Source organism: Embiotoca jacksoni, unplaced genomic scaffold (assembly GCF_022577435.1).
Source record: "Embiotoca jacksoni isolate LCO1_2020_lvr unplaced genomic scaffold, fEmbJac1.0.p SCAF_27, whole genome shotgun sequence".
Lineage (NCBI taxonomy): Eukaryota > Metazoa > Chordata > Actinopteri > Embiotocidae > Embiotoca > Embiotoca jacksoni.
The window spans coordinates 876,137-895,031 of NW_027185378.1; the positions used below are offsets into that span (position 1 = coordinate 876,137).

Below are 18,895 nucleotides of genomic sequence, written 5' to 3' on the forward strand. Positions count from 1 at the left end.
AATTTTCTCAAAAAGAAGTAAAAAAACCGGCGTTTTATTTGTATTGCCCGGTCTTTCCGCTGCTTTGACGTCACTTCCTGTTGTTAAAAATGGACGTCAACACTGAAGCGATTCTGTGAGCTGTGCTTCGGTGCTGTTCTGCCAGACTTTTCGGACCTGTTTCCACATGAACCGAACTCTGACGCAACGATAAGAGCCGCAGCGGTTTGCGGGAGACGCGCACACAGTAAATACGCTTCTTTATATTCGTTGGTTTTGCGGTGAGACGCTGACATACGCATTGAGTCTCGTTGTGTTGTCTACTGTTGTTCACTGAAACTTTCACCGACAGAAGGAAGCTGGTTTTAAAACCGGAAGCTGCCAACAGGCAGGGGAAACCGTCGCAGGGTCAGGTGAGCACTGGCACCTGAGGTGGACTTTGTACTCACCTGCCAGGCTGCTAATGTTCCCGCCTTGTGGCCACTTAACGTTTAGTGTTAAACTCACAGAAGCTACAGGAACCGGTGCGGACCCGGTTCACCTGGCGGGACACCTGAGAGACTACCTGATCCAGACCCTACAGAAAACATAAAGAGTCTGTATCAGCAGTCTCCAACCTGGGGATCAAAGCTGCTTCATTTTGTCCCTGTATAAAAGAAATGTTTAAAATCACGTAGCAGCAAATATCAGATTATTTATATGTTTGCTGTATGTTGCTGATATTGTAAAAACATAAAACAGAATTATTTTTTGAATAAATACAAAACTTCCCCTGTCTGTAGTTTCACGATGAGCGGCCGAAGGAAGAGGGCCCCTCCGGTGAGGGTGGATGAGGAGGCCAAGAGGAAGCTGGAGTGGAACATGCTGGAGGACCGCAGGAACGAGGCGATCCCGGAGGAGGACCAGACACCGACTTTCTCCGCCCTGTCCGTCGACCCGACCCCCAGCAGCTCCGCCTGCACCCGCTCAGGCCGCCTCGCGGAGGAAACCCCCGGCACGTCGTCAGAGAGCACCTCTGCCTCCCTGACGCTCACCGTGCTGCCGGCCTCGCAACTGGCCCACGTCTGGAAGGCTCTGATTGGGGAGTTCAGCTTGCGGCCGGCTCGGCTGCCTCCCGACTGCGAGCAGAGCACCTTCACCCTCCACAGGGTGTTCGACCAGCTCTGCTTCAGTCCCAGCAGCTGTGAGGAGAACTCCGGGCTGCAGTGGAGGTCCGAGGAGGACCCGTGTCCAACGGAGTGCAGCCTCAGCAGGATCCCGCTGGAGGACCTGGACTGGCTGCAGAAGCGGAAGGTGGTGCAGCTCTGCCACCAGGCCCAGGACGAGTCAGTCAAGGTGAAAATCATCATGTTTATATACGTGTATACCTCGTGGTTAAATGCACATGTTTATGGTGGTGTTGTACACGTGTGCAGGATGTTTCTGCATCGATAACGAGACCACTTTCCTCTGCGAGAATATCAAATATCAAACTCTGATCTGAAGATGAAGAAGAAAACATTTATTATAAAGTTCAATTTCATTTTGATCAGACTGTAATATCTGGTGTTATTGAACTTGTTTCCTGAGCAGTTTTTATCTCCTTCAGCTATGATTTTTCCTGAAGCTGCTAACGAAGGCAAACATGCAGGAAAATCAACATTTCAAAAGAAAAGCCAGATGTGAAGTTTGTTAAAGCTACTATTGATGTGTTAAATCAGGGGTGCCCAAACTTTTTGGCTCAGGGGCCACATTGACGTAAAAAAAATTGTCATACGGGCCAGCATGAATTTTACATGCTACCGACGGGGAATGCTTTTTTGTATTTCCTTTTATTTTGCTTTGTTTTACTATGCTATCTGCTGCTAGGTAGATCTGATAACTGCCTGATCTGGATAAATGAAGATTATAATAAAAATAAATTGAATGCAAGTAAAGTATTCTATGAAATATGACTCAAACTCAAACCTTTATTCACCAGAATCAACAAATAACATGTTTGCATTAATGCGAAGGGTGATACTGAGATCTCGACTACAGTAAATGGGGCAGGTCTGGCTCAAAAACGGTGGTTTTAATGCGCAAGATGTCATGCAGGTGGGAGTCACTTAGTCTTGTCCTCACACGGTTCTTATTCATGTTCATAACTGAGAATGTCTTCTCGCACAAGTATGTCGAGCCAAACAAGCTCAACATTTTCTGAGCAAATGTTCAAATCTCTTGGAACCTGTCTTTATCCAGCTGCTGGTAAAAGTTGACAAGAGGGAGTTGTTGGTGCCGGCTGCGACACTCCGTGTCACACTGCAGCTCAATGAGCTCCAACTGCAGGTGGGCTGGAACGTCACTGGGATCCACGGAAAAAGGAGAGGAAAAAAGCGTGATCTCCTTTTCAATAGTTGCAAAATCACTGAAACGCTGTTGAAACTCCTCAGCCAGAGATGAGATGTTTGCGGCATACCTCCTCATTTGCGCACTGATATTGTGTGCTGGAAAACGGGTCATTATTGCTTGCAGAGGCTGCGTTTGTGACAGGTGGCTTTGGAAAAGTAGCAGCTTGGTCCGAAAGGCTTTCATATGTGAATACAGTTGGCTTATCATTGCATTTTGCCCCTGAAGGCTCGTGTTCAAGGCGTTCAGATGTTGGGTTATGTCAACTAAAAATCCGAAATCAGCCAGCCAAACAGGATCGGTTAGTTCTGGCATCGGTTGTCCCTTTTTTCCCAAGAATTGTCCAATTTCCTCTTTAAGAGAGTAGAAACGCTGCAGTGCAGACCCCCGACTGAGCCATCTTACATCAGTGTGATACACAACATCTCCGTATTCAGCGTGGATGTCCAGTAGAAATTGTTGAAACTGGCGGTTGCACAGGGCTTTGGATCGCGAGAGTTCGGCCACAACTTTACTGCCATCCTGTAGTGAAATATAAAATTGCTTTTTTTACGCGTGTATTTTAGACTGTGGACAACAGTACTGGGGGGCCACATATTATTGATTTTATGACAGAGGCTTCGGGCCAGTAGAAATATGAACGCGGGCCGCATTTGGCCCGGGGGCCGGACTTTGGGCATGTCTGTGTTAAACTGTGGGAGAGGGGAGCCCTCCGTTACCATGCCAACAGTAACATCACTGCTCTGCCACAGCGCAGTGGAGGAGGATCTTTATGACATTCAGTCATTCTGGTCCATTTAAGAAATATTTTCATCAGTTTATTGTTTAAAAAAAAAAAGTTTTGTCCTGTGAACCAGTAAATAAAGCTCACACACTGCTGGGAATAAAATCATGTTGCCGGATTTTTCTGATCACCACAAAGAGATTGTTTTTCAGCATCTGAATTTCCGCTAACTGTTATGTAATCTGAGGTTTGCCTCCATCCTCCAGGTGGGGATTTACCTGCTGGAAACTGGACTCGGGAAGCCGGAGTTCCTCAGCGAGGGCAACACTCGGCTGAAGAAAGCAAACCAACTGATGCAGAAGTTCATGGAGTATTTCTACGACTTCATTATTCCTGGTGAGCTCCTGCTGTCCCAACGTGTTATTGCAGCACTGTGGGGTTTAAAATCAGGTTATGAACCTCTAATGATGACACGCCTCCATCTCTCCGCTGAGTGCAGAAGTCGTAGAGAATGAGGAGGAGGAGTGCGACACCGACCTGGAGAGGCAGAACGTGGAGGAGCTCTACGACTACGTGAGACACCTCCACCAGGAGGAGCAGCAGGAGGACACCTACGACGTCCAGCACAAGACGCTCGTCCCCGTCCTCCGGCCCTATCAGAGGCAGGCCGTCAACTGGATGCTGAGGAGGGAGAAGTTCAGGAGGGTGGCAGCTAAAGGTGGCAAACACCATGCTCATGAAAACCGTCGTTTAAGTTTGACCGGGCGCTTCTAATCACTGTTAAATTAAAAACTAAAACTTTACTTTTCTTTGCAGAACAATCGCTGCATTTCCTGTGGAGGGAGCTCGTCACTCTGTGTGGAAAGAAGTTGTTTTACAACCCGTTCACCGGCTGGTAAGAACTCAGGTCCTCTTCTGTTTATCACAAGTGCAATAAAAGTTTAGTTTTCTCAGGGGAAACATTGCGGTGCCTTTTAAAAGATGCAATTCTGCAGGGAAAATCACTGCATGGGCTCAGGAACACTTCTGCAAACCATGCAGGTTAAAACTCCACCATACAAAGAAGAAAACCAGATATAACCTGCTGTGGCACATCAGTCTGTGGCTGCACGTCACTTTTGTTTAATTGCGGGTATCAGGTGTGACATGCTCCCCCTGAGACTTCCAGGTGTTGTTATTTTTCCAGTTTGATCCGGGAGTTCCCGCTGGCCGGCGTCGAGTGGCCCGGTGGCATCCTGGCTGACGAGATGGGACTCGGGAAGACGGTGGAGGTCCTGGCTCTCATCCTGTTTCACAGCCGGCAGGACGTGGCGCAGGAGGCCCTGACGCTGCCTGTGGTGCGGACCGTGTGGATGTTCTGTCTCTTATGTTTTAAACGCCGTATGTCTCTGTGCTCCTTGACGGTGTGTCTCTCGGCTTTTTAGGGGAAATCTGTGAATTACTTCGTTCCTCCTCCTCCGCTAGAAAGAAAACAAGTTTTCAGCTGCAAATCTGAAGCTCAGCCCAAGATGAAAATCTCCTACCCAGGTACATCCCTCGCTGTCCTTTGTCCTCTCCGTCTGTCCTCCATCAGTCCCTGACATTCGACTTTGTCCCCGTGCAGCCGTGCGCGTCATGCTCCTGACAGCCATCAAGGAGATGCGATCGGGAAAAGGAGCCTCGGTGAACGCCATCTTCACCTACATCCGCGCCACCTATGGCTACGACCTCCTGAAGAACCGCAACCACATCAGGAAGACGCTGACCAAGCTCATAGACGAGGGCGCGGTGGACCGGGTCAAAGGTCGCGGCTTGGCGGGGTCCTTCAAGCTGGGGAAGAAGTACAAAGAGACGAAGAAGACGTTGGCGGCAGCGGCGGCGAAGTCTGTAAGGACGAAGGGCTCCTGTGAGTGTGCGACGGTGTCAGCCAGTTGTGTGTCTTGAGTGTGTGCGTTGTGTTTGTCAGAGCTGCAGGAGCGCAGAGATCGCGCCCAGGAAGACGTTTCAGAGGCGAGCCAAGGAGAAGGCCGAAGCGGCGCTGCAGGACCGACCGGATGGGAGCCCTGCGACGACCGACGGACACGTTACCGTGAAAACGGAGACTCGGAGGAGGTGGCAGGAAAGTCCGAGAGGTGACCAGTGCGACGACACGCCGGACTCCTCTGCGGCGTCTCAGGATGAAGGTGAGGCCAGCGCGCGGGGCGTGTGCAGAACAGAAAGGGGAGGAGCTTTGCGGCTGGATCCACAGGAGGAGAGCGAAACCCCCACCAGAGCCTCGTTGGTCCCTTTCAACACGCCCGGCTACCGTTTCGAGTGCATCTGCGGCGAGCTGGGCCTCGTCGACTACAAGGCCCGGGTCCAGTGTATGAACTGTCAGTTGTGGCAGCACGCGCACTGCGTCAACTACAAGGAGGAGAGCCTGGAGACCACGCCCTTCTACTGCCCGCACTGCCTGGTGGCCATGAAGCCCGTCTCCACCGGGGCCACCCTCATCATCTCCCCCAGCTCCATCTGTCACCAGTGGGTGGAGGAGATCAACCGGCACATCAGGTCCTCGTTGCTGCGGGTGCTGGTGAGAGAGTTTCTGTTTCTATGGGCACACGTGGTGTCGCACGGTGTGATGTCACACGTTCACAAAACACACCAACCATCAGGGCTGAACGTTGGGATGCTGTGTAAATGATACCAGAATGTGATCATTTTCAAACCATGTAAACTTATATTTAATTGAAAATATGCCAAACACAACAAACTGAGAAATTGTATTGTTTTTGAAAAATATGTGCTCATTTTGAATTTCAAAAAGTTCTGACGGGGTCAACAAAAGACTGGAAAAGTTGTGTAACGCAAAAAAAAAAAAAAACACCTGGTGGAACATCTCACCTACTTAGGTTACCTGGCAACAGATCAGTAACATGATTAGGTTTAAAAAGATCTTTTCAGAGGCAGAGTCTCTCAGCAGTGAAATACTGTGAGAAAATAGTGCAACAATCTAAGAATAATGTTCCTCAACATTAAAAAGAATTTGTGGATTTCATCATCTACGGTTCATAATATTATGAAAAGATTTAGGGAATCTGGAGTATCTGTAGTGGAAATCACTGCACGGGCTCAGCAGCACTTCTGAACACCATCATCTGCAGGTTAAGAGAAGAAGAAACCAGATATAAACATGATCCAACTTCTCTGGGGGAGGCTCATGAACTCGTGTGGTGGATGGACAGCTGCTAAGTTAGCTGTAAATCTATAACTGTTCCCTTCCTGCCCATGTGGGTCACATGACTTCTATTATCCATTAATTCACAAACCCGTTTCCTCCTCTCCCCTCTGTTTGCTTTACGTCGAGCACCTGCAGAGAACGGTTAACTGATCCGTCCCGCTTCCTGTCAGGTGTACCAGGGCGTGAAGAAACACGGCTTCATCCAGCCCCACATGCTTGCGGAGCAGGACGTGGTCATCACCACCTACGACGTGCTGCGCTCCGAGCTCAACTACGTCGACATCCCGCACAGCAACAGCAAGGACGGCCGCCGCTTCCGCAACCAGAAGCGCTACATGGCCGTGCCGAGCCCCCTGGTGGCCGTAGAGTGGTGGCGCATCTGTCTGGACGAGGCTCAGATGGTCGAGTGTCCCACAGCGAAGGTGAGCGGTGGGGATTGGACTCGCATGTCGGAGCTGAGAGAAGGGGGTGAGGGGAGGGGTTCTGGTTCTGGTTCCGTCGGCTCACTCAGTCTTCCAATGTTTGTCTGTCAGGCTGCAGAGATGGCTCTGCGTCTCGCATCCGTCAACCGCTGGTGCGTCAGCGGCACTCCGGTCCAGAGAGGCCTGGAAGGTAAACCATCATCGTCACCTCTACAGGTCTGAGACGTGTCATTAAAATCCTCCTCCAGCCTGAACGGACGCTGCTCTCTGTCTGCAGATCTGTACGGCCTGGTTCTGTTCCTGGGCATCGACCCCTACTGGGTCAAACACTGGTGGGTCCAGCTGCTTTATCGGCCCTATCGCCGTGGAAACACGGAGCCTCTGTACAACGTAGTCGCTCAGATATTGTGGCGATCGGCTAAGAAAGACGTCATTGATCAGGTAAAAGTTCTGCATCTCAAGGAGGAGAGAAAAGAGAGGTTTTTTTCTTTCTGTCTGTTCTTCATCTGCGTCTCTTTTAAAGACTCCTGACAAACAGTGAGACGTAATAAAACGCGTCAGACTTTATACATCCTGAGTGTTTTCTGTTCGCTCAGATCCAGATCCCCCCTCAGACCGAGGAGGTGCACTGGCTGCGCTTCTCCCCCGTCGAGGGTCACTTCTACCACCGGCAGCACGAGGTCTGCTCTCAGGACGCGTTGGTCAAACTCCGGAAGATCTCCGACTGGAGCCTGAAGCTCGGCAGCCTCGACCGGCGCACCGTCAGCACCATCCTGTGTCCGCTGCTGAGGCTGCGGCAGGCGTGCTGCCACCCGCAGGCCGTGAGGGGGGAGTTCCTGCCTCTGCAGAAAAGGTGCGTGCCGCTCGGCGTCGTGAGAGGTGCCCTCCGAGGGCGGCCGCGGCGTTAATTAACCGTCATCATCCCCGCAGCCTTTTTGTCCCGCAAGCCGTGTTTATTTAAAGCTGACTCACTCATGAGTGATTTTGGTCTGAAGTGGGCGTGTCGCTCTCTCTCTGTGTCGCCTCCCTCTCCTCAGCACCATGACGATGGAGGAGCTCCTGAAGTCCCTGCAGAAGAAATGTCGAGTGGAGTGTGAAGAAGCTCACAGACAATTGGTGTGCGCTCTCAACGGCCTGGCGGGCATCCACATCATCAGAGGTACGCACCCCCATCTCGCTCCGCTGCTCCCACCTTCCCACGGGAACCCGGATGAAACAAAGCCGAGCCGCGATCGCGCCTCTTTGTTTCCGAGAGTTTCTCATTAGCTCTCGACGGAAGTGTTGGTGTTTTTTTAAAGGTTTCTTTCGCCTCTTGCAGATGAGTTTGGTTATGCAGTGGAGATGTACAGAGAAGTGCTCCGTTCATCAGAGGAGCACAAAGGACGACTGAAAACGGATTCTTTACAGGTACGAGGTCTCGCGTCTCATTTAGCGTGTGAAGAGTTCGAGCTCCGCAGAGAGACGTCCTCTCCTTTGACAAAAGTTCTTTACGTTCCCGCCTTTAAATACACTCTTGAGATCGGCGCAAACATACCAACATCTCCTGTTGTGGTGAAAACAGAGGCTGCATGCGACCCACAACCTGATGGAGCTGCTGAGCGCAAAGCATGCTGGGATCCCCCCCACGCTGAGGGACGACCGGCTCAGCGAGGAGGTAAAGTTTACCCCGGGCGGGAGTTCTGCACGGCTGTTATCTTTGAGAATAAACCCCGAGTGTCCGTCCGTCCGCAGGCCGAGCAGCTGCGGCAGCACTACATGACCAAGTACGACTCGGAGGTGGCGGACGCTCACCAGGCGCTGCAGCCGGTGCTGCAGAACATCAAGGAGCTCAAGAGAAAAGTGAGAACTTCACTTTTAAGGGAACTGTACTAAAACACACACACACCGAGTTTGTATGTTGTTGCAGAGTTTTTTTGTAATTGTTTTCATCAAAAATGTTAGACTTTTACGGCAGGTTTTCGAAAATATTTTGATGTCATTTGTGGAGTTTTCTCCGGCAGATCGAGGTCAAATTTAACGTGCTTGAATTTGTGTTAATTATTGTGATTTGCAAGATTGCGATTTCTTTGGAAGGGACTGATTGTTTTCCGAGAGCAAAGTCAGTGTTTGTTTCACGATAATTCACTTTTAATAACCGGCTGTAAACCTGCAGTTACACCCTGACGCAGGGAGGAGAATTTATTTGCGTAATTTATAGAAACAGAAATGTATTGACGTTTATTTAGTAGATAAATAAACACAAACACAAAGGAAGGGAAAAAAAACAGTTCCGCGCAAAACAAACCAACACGGCAATATGTCAGAGCTGTCGTGCTAATGTGTCTTATCAATATCTGACCACATAGAAAACTGAAATGAGAAGAGATTAAAACAGATGTATTGATTATGATGGTTTGAAGACAAAAAAAAATAACTTCACATTAACTTTTTTTCTTCCTTTCGCTGTTCTTTATATTGAATATTACAGGTTATTGATTACGTACCTGCAACCTTTGAGTGCAGAAAATAAGAAAGGAAATCTTCCTTTGTGAGTAAAAACCATTAATATTGCTCCAATGTAAATCCTGATCCCCCTGTGTATCCCTCCAGGTGAAGCTGAGCGCCCCCTGGTGGCTGGACGTCATTCAGCGGTCGATCCGCTGCGCCACCGACGACGACCTGGTGTCCCGCGTGAAGAACGAGCTGACGTGCAGCTACAAGCAGCAGGCCAACAAGCTCTCCATGGCAGACAAGTAAACAGGTTTACAAGAGAGAGAGAGAGCGAGTGAGGTGCGGTGATTTGTGACCCCGGGAGGCTCAACACATCTCCGCTGTCCTGCAGGTTCAGGGACGCCTGCGGGCTGCAGTTCCTGCTGTCCACGCAGATGCAGGACCTGATGAAGTCTCAGAAGACGGTGCAGGACGCGGTGACGAGGCTGGAGGGTCCGGCGTCCAAGAAGGTCATCGATGAGGCCACCGTGTGTCACCTCAGGCCCATGAGGCTGCCGCTCAACAAGTATGATGCACCTTCCAGAGACACAAACTCATTAAAGCTTTTCAATTTGCGTTTCATTTTTCTCTTGATTCCTAATGTGACCTCCTCTCGTCATATCCCAGCTGCGTGTTCTGCAAAGCCGACGAGCTCTTCACGGATTACGAGTCCAAGCTGTTCTCTCACACGTAAGCAGAGCAGCATTCACGCGTCCGTTGGACTTGATCGGACGGCGTTCACTGATCAGACAAAAAAAAACAAAAAAAAAACCTCCTCGACAGGGTCAAAGGTCAGACGGCCATCTTCGAGGAGATGATCGAGGACGAGGAGGGGCTGGTGGACGACCGCCTGCCCACCACCAGCCGAGGGCTGTGGGCGGCCAGCGAGACGGAGCGCACGCTGAAGGCTGTCCTGTCCTTCGCCAAATTGAAGCGGATGGAGGCGGAGCTGGTGGAGGAGGGCAACACCTTCATGGAGCTGTTTGAGTTCTGGAAGAAGGAGTACAAGGTTCGTACGGAGACACACAAACACATCGGTTCATATAAAGAATCATAAAAAGACATGGGGTCCTAATAGACTTCACAAAGAAAAAACTACAGATTCTCTTATGATTTAAAGCTGCGTTCTCACCAATCAGCAACCAGTGGTGATGTCATCTCGTTACGGTTCAAATTCTGTCCGTCGCTATCTCGCTAGTTCGGAGCGGTTTGGAGCAGGACGTGACCATATTTGGACGAGCTGGGGGAGGAGTCAGCGGTGGATCTGACTGATTTCATTGGAAACCTGATGATACTACGTCCCGCCCACCAATAGCTGTAAACCTAACTGCACCACAGGCCTCTCAACCAAACGGACACGCCCCCAAAAACATGTCTTTTTGAAGCTTATTTTTCTATTTAATGATGGATTATTTTCAGATGGACCTCCAGAAAACTAATGAGAAGGAGCGACTTTAACTAACAACACCGAGATAACTGGTGGAGACATTTTATTGAGTTTGTATTTGATGAAAGTTGAATGGGAGTCTATGGAGCCTCTAGTGGCACTGTGTGGTATTGCAGCTTAAGGCACTTCTGCATCTGCCTTTATTTTTCAGACCTGGAAGCTACGAACACTTTTACATACAGACTGTGTTTGGTCAGAACTCAAATATCAGGATTGAAAGGAGCCTGGTCCGACCAATAGAGGTGCTCTCAGTCTGGATCAAACTTCGGACTTTCAGTCCAGTTACAGGAAGTCGTATCATCGCTGATTAAATCACAGAAGAAGATTTTTTTAAACAATAATCTAAACTGTCAGCATCGTCCTCCTGTTATTAAATCCTGAACGTGTTTCGTAAAGCTGGAGCAGGTGAACCTGAACTCTGTCGCTCTGCAGGTTCTGCACGAGTACTGGATGGTCCTGCGGAACCACGTGTCGGCCATTGACGAGCTGGGCATGGCAACGGAGAGGCTGCGCGTCCGTCTGCCCGACGAGCCGAAGCCCAAACTGCTGCACATCATCGAGCCGCACGAGGTGGCTGAACACAGCACATACAGCACTTCTCTGGAAGCTGCAGCTATTTTTTTTTTTTTTTATTGCATTCCTGACCTCTGACCCCGCCCCTCCCGCCTGCAGGTGGAGCAGAACCGAGTGAAGCTCCTGAACGACCAGGCGGTGGCCAAGTCTCAGCTGCAGAAGAAGCTCGGACAGTTTCTGTACCTCACCAACCTGGAGAAGGTAGATTTAAAAAGCGCCGAACATTTTATCAGAACCGGGCCGTAAATCTCACTCCAAAATAACATCAGCTGTCTGTCTCAGTCGCAGGACAAGTCCACCGGAGGACTCAACCCGGAGCCGTGTCCCATCTGTGCCCGGCCGCTGGGACAGGAGGTGAGTGGACTTTAGTCTCTGCTAATGTCTGGAAACATAATCTTCCTGGATGTCCTGTCCTCCTCTGAAACTGTCCTCTCCTGTCCTCCCTCTGTCTCTGTCCTGTCCTCTCCTCTGAAACTGTCCTGTCCTCTCCTCCAAAACTGTCCCTCTGTCTCTGTCCCCCAGTGGGCCGTCCTGACCTGCGGCCACTGCTTCTGCAATGAGTGCATCGCCATCATCGTGGAGCAGTACAGCATGGGCTCCCGGCGCCGCGCCATCAAGTGCGCCATCTGCAGGCAGACCACGTCCCACGCAGAGATCTCCTATGTCTTCACCACGCAGGCGTCCAGCCAGGACCAGGACATACCGGTGAAGGTGAGCTGCGTCTCGCTCTGTCCCACTCTTGGAGCATTTCCGTGATCTAACCCGCCGTCTCCTCCTTCCTTTGTCTGCCAGGGGAGCCACTCCACTAAGGTGGAGGCCGTGGTGAGGACGCTGAAGAAGATCCAAGTGTCCTACCCCGGGGCCAAGTGTCTCGTCTTCTCCACGGTAACGGGACGCCGCCTCAGACCTGTGAGGAGCTGATGACCTCCGTCTGACCCTCTGTGTTTCTTCTTCTCCTGTGTGCAGTGGCAGAGTGTGCTGGACATCATCGCCAAGGCCTTGTTCGACAACAGCCTGGAGTTTTCTCAGATCAACGGGATCCACAAGTTCCAGGTCTCCATCTCATCTTTCACTTCTTCTGGACGCAGCAAAATACGACACGACAAAAAATATATGATCATACCTGACAGAAGGCTTTATAATGGAGTTTCCTGTCAGACCTGTAGAAGAAGAAATAAAGTGTCAAGAGTCGCAGTGAAGCAGCTGAAAGTCAAATTCTGCAGGACGACATCGAATACTTTTATATTTCTGGATGAAACATTTTAAAAGTGTTAAATAATGGAGCAAAATCAGCATATTGAGCAGTGGTTTCAAATTAAATGAAACACACAGACTCAGAATGATGCATTGAAACTGATTTCCACATGTCTGACTGATTTCTGCATTTCTGACTTGCAGGAGAACCTGTGCTCCTTCAAATACGAAGAGAAGATCAACATCCTCCTCCTCCCTCTGCACACAGGCTCCAACGGGCTGAACATCATCGAGGCGACTCACGTGCTGCTGGTCGAGCCAATCCTGAACCCGGCTCACGAGCTGCAGGCGATCGGCAGGGTGCACCGGATCGGACAGACCAAGTAAGAAGCAGCTGCATGACGTCAGAGTTTTTGAGAAAATCAAACATTTCTGATGCAATAATCACACATGAAAAAGTTTGAGGTGAAAGTGACTCGCCTTCTTTTATAAGATTAGATTAATAATGGATCAGTTGTACGTTGAGCCCAGTTTCTACCTCCCGTCTCCTCCAGGCCGACGTTCGTGCACAGATTCCTCATCAAGTCCACGATAGAGGAGAGGATGCAGGCGATGCTGAAGACGGCAGAGAAGAGGTTTGTGTTTTATGATGGTTTTTTATAAACTCGGAGCGTGTCGGAGGTGTCGCTGACCTCTCTGCCTTCTGATCCGCAGTCACAGCAGCGCCGCCATGAAGCACTCGGAGGCCGCCGTGCTGACGGTCACTGACCTGGCCGACCTGTTCACCGACGACACCGAACCTCTGGAGTGAGTCGAGCTGCAGGTGGAGCTCACGAACTCTCCGAATTTGCACATTCCGCTTTTCTTTTTTTTTTTTTCCTTTTTTTTATGTGAGCTGTGAAATATTTTATCAGACCATCCTGGTCTTTTACATCTTTTTGGAGCCGTTTGTCATATTTCCCGGTTCGGTGACTACGTCCGCTGTTTGACTGCACCGTGTTGTTATGTGTTACTCTGTGTGGCCGGTCGGGAAAATAAAAGTGTGAAAGAGGCTCGTTTTCTCCTTTTTCAGCTTTTATTTCTCTGCAGTAAAAAAAAAAAAAAAAAAAAAAACCACACCCTCCCCCCTCTCACACATGTTCTCCCTGGTCCTGCTCTTTGTCTCTGAATTGCCCTTGACTGGTAATGAGTTTCTTTTCACCTGCCTGACTGGGATTCCCGCTCCCGTAAAGGTTTTAATACGTCCAGACAAAAGATGGAGAAACAAAGAAGTGCTCCCCGTGCTGCTGCTGCTCCTGCTGCTGCTCCTCTGGTGTTGACCGGCCCCGCTAGAGGGACGGAGGAGGATGTTTACTGGGAGGACCGGGCCGCGGTGGGCGGTCACATCGGGTTACCTCGGACTCCCCTCGGCTCTCCCCACTCATGTGTGGAATCTCATTGTTGTCGGGGGTGGGGCGGGGTGGGAGGGTGTGGGGGGCAACATCATTCAAGCTGGTGCTTTAAGGCCAGACGGAGAGGCTCGCACTTCATTAGAGCTGTGTGTGGAGGGCCGAAGGAAAAAGTGGGGCTCATCGTCTTCTGGTGACAGCGAGCCTGAAGATCCACAGAGTTCCAAGCGAGAAGAGGAGGACGAGGCCTGAGCGGAGACAGAGATAGAGACAGAGAGAGAGAGAGAGAGAGAGTGAGAGAGAGGACGATGGCAGCGGTCGGGCTGGGTTTGGCCTGGTTGCTGTTCAGTGTGAAGATGGTCACCTCGACCGTCTACCTGCATCCGGAGGAGGAAGGTGAGCTCACGCCGAACATCCGGGGGCGGAAACGGCATCATCTTTGCATTTTCATATTTGAACACTTGGTGTTTTGTCTAATTAATCAAAAATAATTCACGAATGAGCTAGTAACTCTCAGTCTGACGTGAATGACAAGAGATGTAATCCATTTTTTAAGACAAAGATTTACTAAAAAAAAAATTCAAATTTACTTTCTGTCACACGGTAGAAGAACCATGCAGGCAGAGTAAACTTTATCAAATTAGTTAGAATGATTTGAGTTGCAGGTTTTATTAAATTAAAGTTTTTCATCTTCTCTCCATCAGAGCTGAATGAAACTGTGATCTGCACCAACGACCACATGGAGGTCGTCATTCCAAGCGCCTTCTTCCTCAGTAAAGTGCCTCCAGTTCACGTAAGTCGTCACTCTGATGTCTGTCATCTCCGTTGGACCGTCTTGTCTCCGCTCATCGTCCCCTCTCTGCTCAGGTTTGGGATTTGCATCTCAATGACCCGGAGTGCCGCGGCGCCGAGGTCAGGGACGACTACGTCTTCAGCATCAGGACCAACCTGTCGGACTGCGGGACGCTCACGGTACGACCTGTTCCAACCAATCAGACGCCGCACGTGACCTCAGACGGCCCGTCATGAAGAGATGAGGACGAGCTGCTGCTTTGATCTTCATTAATAACTACATAAACATCCTCATCATCATAAATCATCTGTTTTACGACCTCCTCTCCTCTTTTTTTTTGTATCGCTCTTTTACGTGAGAGTCAAAATAACGGCGGCTTTTCTTCCTGCAGTGACGTAAACGTTTAGATGGCTGCTTTAGAGTAAGATGGACAGAGAAAGGCACAAACCCAGATAAGGAGGAGGAGGAAGGGCCGTGTTGTTCCTTCCAACCCGTCACAGCCTCTTTCAGAGTGGCTCCGGGGCCCTGAATGGCCCTCCAGTTCTAAATTATCAGGATTTACATGGAAATGATGATTATTTGTTGAGACTCGGTGAATAGGTGGGAATGAGGAGGGGGGCTGTAAATCAGCTGCCAACTAGCCCCCCCCCCCTCATTATTTGAATCCCCCTATGGACCCCCTCTTGTGTGTCCTTGAGTTGCCTACTTGGAATGTACGAAGGTTTTTTTTTCTTGTAAAGTGAGCAAAAGGTTAACAAAGGAAGGGGGGAGAGGTGGTGTTGTCTCCCAGCGCTCCACCTCTGTAGTTTACGAGGCAGTTGGGGGAGGGGGGGTCCCGTGCCGTGCCATGCCGTGTTTACCAAGAAGCAGTAAAGGATGTCTCAACTGTTGGTGATTCATCCTGCTCAGGGGCAACAGGAGCCTCCTCCATGTTCCCTCAGCAAGGGGTCCAAACGGAGCTCAGCCACCGTCCACATTTTTTTTATGGGAGCATAATATTAACAGTATCTCTCATCTTTTCACGGAGGAGGACGGGACAGATAGCGTGACCTCCGAGTTCACCAAGACGTGTCTGTACCAGCACGCTGCTTCAGTCTGAGCTGGTTAAACGTTAGAAACCTGCAAACATCTCGGTCTCCGGCCATCTCCTGCTGTCTCTGTTGGGTCAGCACTGGGAGGTGAAGCAGTTTAATGGAGTTAAATGGATCAGCTGCAGAACTGATAGGAGTTAAAATTACAAAAATTCCCAAATATACTTCTTATTTCCAGCTTCTCTAAATTTGCTGCTAGTTTTCTCTGGAAATTATTTGGAAAAAAACTATAAGGGGGTCCTCAACAAAACATGCAAAACATTAAAAGAAAGAGACAAAAATCAACACTCATTAAAAAACAAAACAAATGTGACTAAAATGCAAACAAATAATAATACATTTCACAAAATATGCCAGATCATTCTCCAAGTAGATCATAAAAACTTTCATTTATAAATTATACAAAATTATTAATGACAGTGGTAGCATTAAATAATAAACATATAAAGTTGTTATTGTGGACATGAACGATTTTTTTTTTTTAGGCTGTTGGCTAACTTTTTTATTTTTACCATTTTCTGATAATTTGTGGAGCAAACTGTTGATCATTTTAACAAAAAAAAAAGTATTTGCATTTGATTTCATAATGAAAATAAGGGTTTTCTGCACCGTTGACCAGGTAGCTTTAATTTAGATGGTCCAGATGTGATCCAGATGTCAGTGAAGGCAGATGAGTCCAGGGTTAGAGGTCAATGGGATTATTACACCTCTTTTCACTCTAAACTTCCTGGTTGGTGATTCCAACCTGAAACACCTGAAGTCTATTGAGTGATAATGAATATTAATGATTATTAGAAGAGAATAATGAATGACAGGTAATGTTGAGGGACTTGGCTGACGTCGCACCTGTCTGAGTGTCTCCATCTCTCCTCAGGCCTCCGACGACACTCACATCATGTTCATCAACACCATCCACAACGACATCGCTGACGTCATCATCAGGAACTACGTCAACATCACCTTCGTGTGCCGCTACCCCCGTCAACTACATGGTGCAGCAGCCCAACGGGGCGAACATGATCCGCGTGGACGTCAGGTGTGTGTGTGTGTGGGGGGGGGGCCTTCGTTTCTGTGACCTCTGACCTGTGAAGTTGTGTGTATGTGGTCGACGTGTTTTTTATTCGGTGTGCAGGACCATCACGCTGAACACGGAGGACGGTAACTTCTCCGTGTCCATGCTGCTGTACAAGGACGAGGCGTTCGAAAACCGCTGGACAACGGTGCCTTCGCTGACCCTGGACGACAACATCTTCGTCAAAGTCTTCATGGTAAAACCGGTTACGCGGACCCGCTGACCCTTTGACCGTTGGCGGAAAGACAGACGAGATAGTCGCAGCCGAGTTACACAACGTTAAGCAACACGCTGCGTTTGTGGACGCTTGGAAATCTAATCCTCCACCTGTTGTTTACTTACCGTGACTGGGCATTTCACGGCTCATCAAAGTTTGTGTGTGTGTCACAGCTACCGGCTCACCTGATGCTGCGTATGGAGCGATGCTGGGCCACGCCCACCAGCGACCCGTACAGCAACGTCCAGTACACCTTCATCCGAGACAGGTGTGCACACAGAGCCCCTGTTAGCGTGTAGCGTGAGCCGTTCGCCTCGTCATGTTTACAGCAGCTGAACAAACAGCTTTTCATATTCACACATTAATGATGTTGGAAGTCCTGTGCTGGCTGCTCTGGTGAAATCTGAAATCAGAGAGTTTGTTGCTGCTTATAGAGAACAGCCCTCTCGGATCATGTGACTCCAGCAGCTGTGCATGTTCCCTGACAACCGGGGCAGTATTTGGTTCTGTTAGCAACAGCAGGGCAGTGAAGTGCATTGATTTCACAATGCTGCAGAGAGAGAGAGAGAGAGATGTGTCTCATCCTCTCTGTAGGGATGTTTTCCAGATTCTCTGAGCTTTACACATCCTCTCTGCAGTGTGTTTGCCCCCCCCCCCCCCCCCCCCACACACACACACACACACACACACACACACACTCCGACCCGACCCGACCTGACCCGACCCCTCTCCCCTCTGGACTTCTCTGTAGCTGTCCGGTCCTGACGGGCGAGCAGACCCTGAGCATGCTGAAGAACGGCCTCGGCCCCGACGCCGCATTCAGGATACAAATGTTCAAGTTCGTGGGCGGCTCGTATGCCAATGTCTTCCTCCACTGCAACGTCCAGATCTGCCACGGCGGCCCCAGACTGTGCCGGCCTGTGAGTGAGCTCATGCGACAGCCGTTCAGAGGCCAGCACAGACACGTCTCCTGTTGTGTCCGGGGCTTATGTCCTTAATATAGACCCTGGAATTGTTTTTCAGACATATGAGCTGCAGGCCGAGGTGCTCTGATTTCACATATACGAGGCCTGTGAACGAGGCGCGTCGTCCTTTCTTGTCCTTTTTCACTCATGTTATGTCCCAAACAGAACTGTTCCGGTGAAGACGCATCACTGAGAGCGCGGAGAGACGTCCCTCTGTCCCACACCGTGTCCTACGGACCAATCAGACGAATATTAAACGACAGTGAAAAACCCAATCTGAGTATGTATTCATTAAATCTGTGGGATTTAAGATGATCTTTAACGTGTGAATATATATATATTAGAACGGTATTGTGTCCTGTCCTCTGCAGACGCAGGTGGCGTCCCGGCCGTGGAGACGTTTGTCCTCGGAGGACTGCTGCTCGTCCTGCTACTGGTCACCGGCATGCTCGGGCGGCTGTGGCTTCACTCGAGACAGTTCTACCCAGCGAGGGAGGCCCAGCTCACCCTGTCCAACATCCAGCACATCTCTGAGGTGGCCTCCTGAACCAGAGATCCCTGATGGACACAAAAACACCTTGTAACATGGACATATTTCTCTTTATGAACTGAACTGAACTTTAAGAAGTCGATTTAATAAACATTTCGCTCACATGTGGCGAAAAATGCCTATTTACTCTATTTACTTTATTCTAACACTCTGTCACATTTAAAATATTGTACTTTTTAATCCGCTAATCATATGACAGCTTTAGTTACTCTTCAGATCAGTTTTTTTTATCCCCTTCTCAAACATGTAAAAAAAAAATACATGTATCTCCAATTCTATTGATTTTAAGTTTGATTTTTTTTTTTTTGATAAACTGAAGAATCAAATGTTCCTTGAAATTTTTAATCTAAATAAACTGTTTTAAAACCGTCTGATACACTGTAAAAATGTTTTTCTGAGCTGGTTGATAGAGAATAGAGATAGGTGGTTCTTACAGAACAGAAAC

The 18,895-nt window shown here is 49.3% G+C and overlaps 2 protein-coding genes across 4 annotated transcripts; both read left to right on the plus strand.

The window, feature by feature from the left end:
* The first annotated feature begins 94 nt into the window (after window positions 1–94).
* shprh (SNF2 histone linker PHD RING helicase) lies at window positions 95–13,425 on the plus strand. Of its 2 annotated transcripts, none has more exons than XM_069160614.1 (30): window positions 95–226; window positions 762–1,314; window positions 3,337–3,466; window positions 3,570–3,788; window positions 3,887–3,965; window positions 4,257–4,407; window positions 4,495–4,597; window positions 4,674–4,936; window positions 5,016–5,621; window positions 6,440–6,691; window positions 6,803–6,881; window positions 6,969–7,132; window positions 7,288–7,544; window positions 7,729–7,850; window positions 8,010–8,098; window positions 8,253–8,345; window positions 8,423–8,530; window positions 9,281–9,423; window positions 9,513–9,686; window positions 9,788–9,850; window positions 9,944–10,169; window positions 11,040–11,177; window positions 11,280–11,381; window positions 11,463–11,534; window positions 11,703–11,891; window positions 11,973–12,065; window positions 12,147–12,233; window positions 12,579–12,757; window positions 12,929–13,009; window positions 13,089–13,425. In XM_069160614.1, exons 2-30 carry the CDS (start codon window positions 769–771, stop codon window positions 13,183–13,185), a joined length of 4,905 nt encoding a protein of 1,634 aa, XP_069016715.1. In that variant the 5' UTR covers window positions 95–226; window positions 762–768; the 3' UTR covers window positions 13,186–13,425. The 2 variants fall into 2 exon arrangements, with proteins under 2 accessions (XP_069016715.1, XP_069016716.1); XM_069160615.1 differs by lacking the exon at window positions 95–226 and adding an exon at window positions 260–392.
* A 1,042-nt stretch (window positions 13,426–14,467) lies between these two features.
* On the plus strand, window positions 14,468–18,819 carry LOC138204994 (pancreatic secretory granule membrane major glycoprotein GP2). 2 transcript variants are annotated; one of them, XM_069160616.1, is made up of 8 exons: window positions 14,468–14,555; window positions 14,630–14,734; window positions 16,521–16,682; window positions 16,779–16,914; window positions 17,091–17,203; window positions 17,687–17,855; window positions 18,066–18,180; window positions 18,272–18,819. In XM_069160616.1, the coding sequence occupies exons 2-8, from the start codon at window positions 14,649–14,651 to the stop codon at window positions 18,445–18,447; spliced, it is 957 nt and encodes a 318-aa protein (XP_069016717.1). In that variant the 5' UTR covers window positions 14,468–14,555; window positions 14,630–14,648; the 3' UTR covers window positions 18,448–18,819. The 2 variants fall into 2 exon arrangements, with proteins under 2 accessions (XP_069016717.1, XP_069016718.1); XM_069160617.1 differs by having other exon boundaries at window positions 17,109–17,203.
* Window positions 18,820–18,895: the final 76 nt, after the last annotated feature.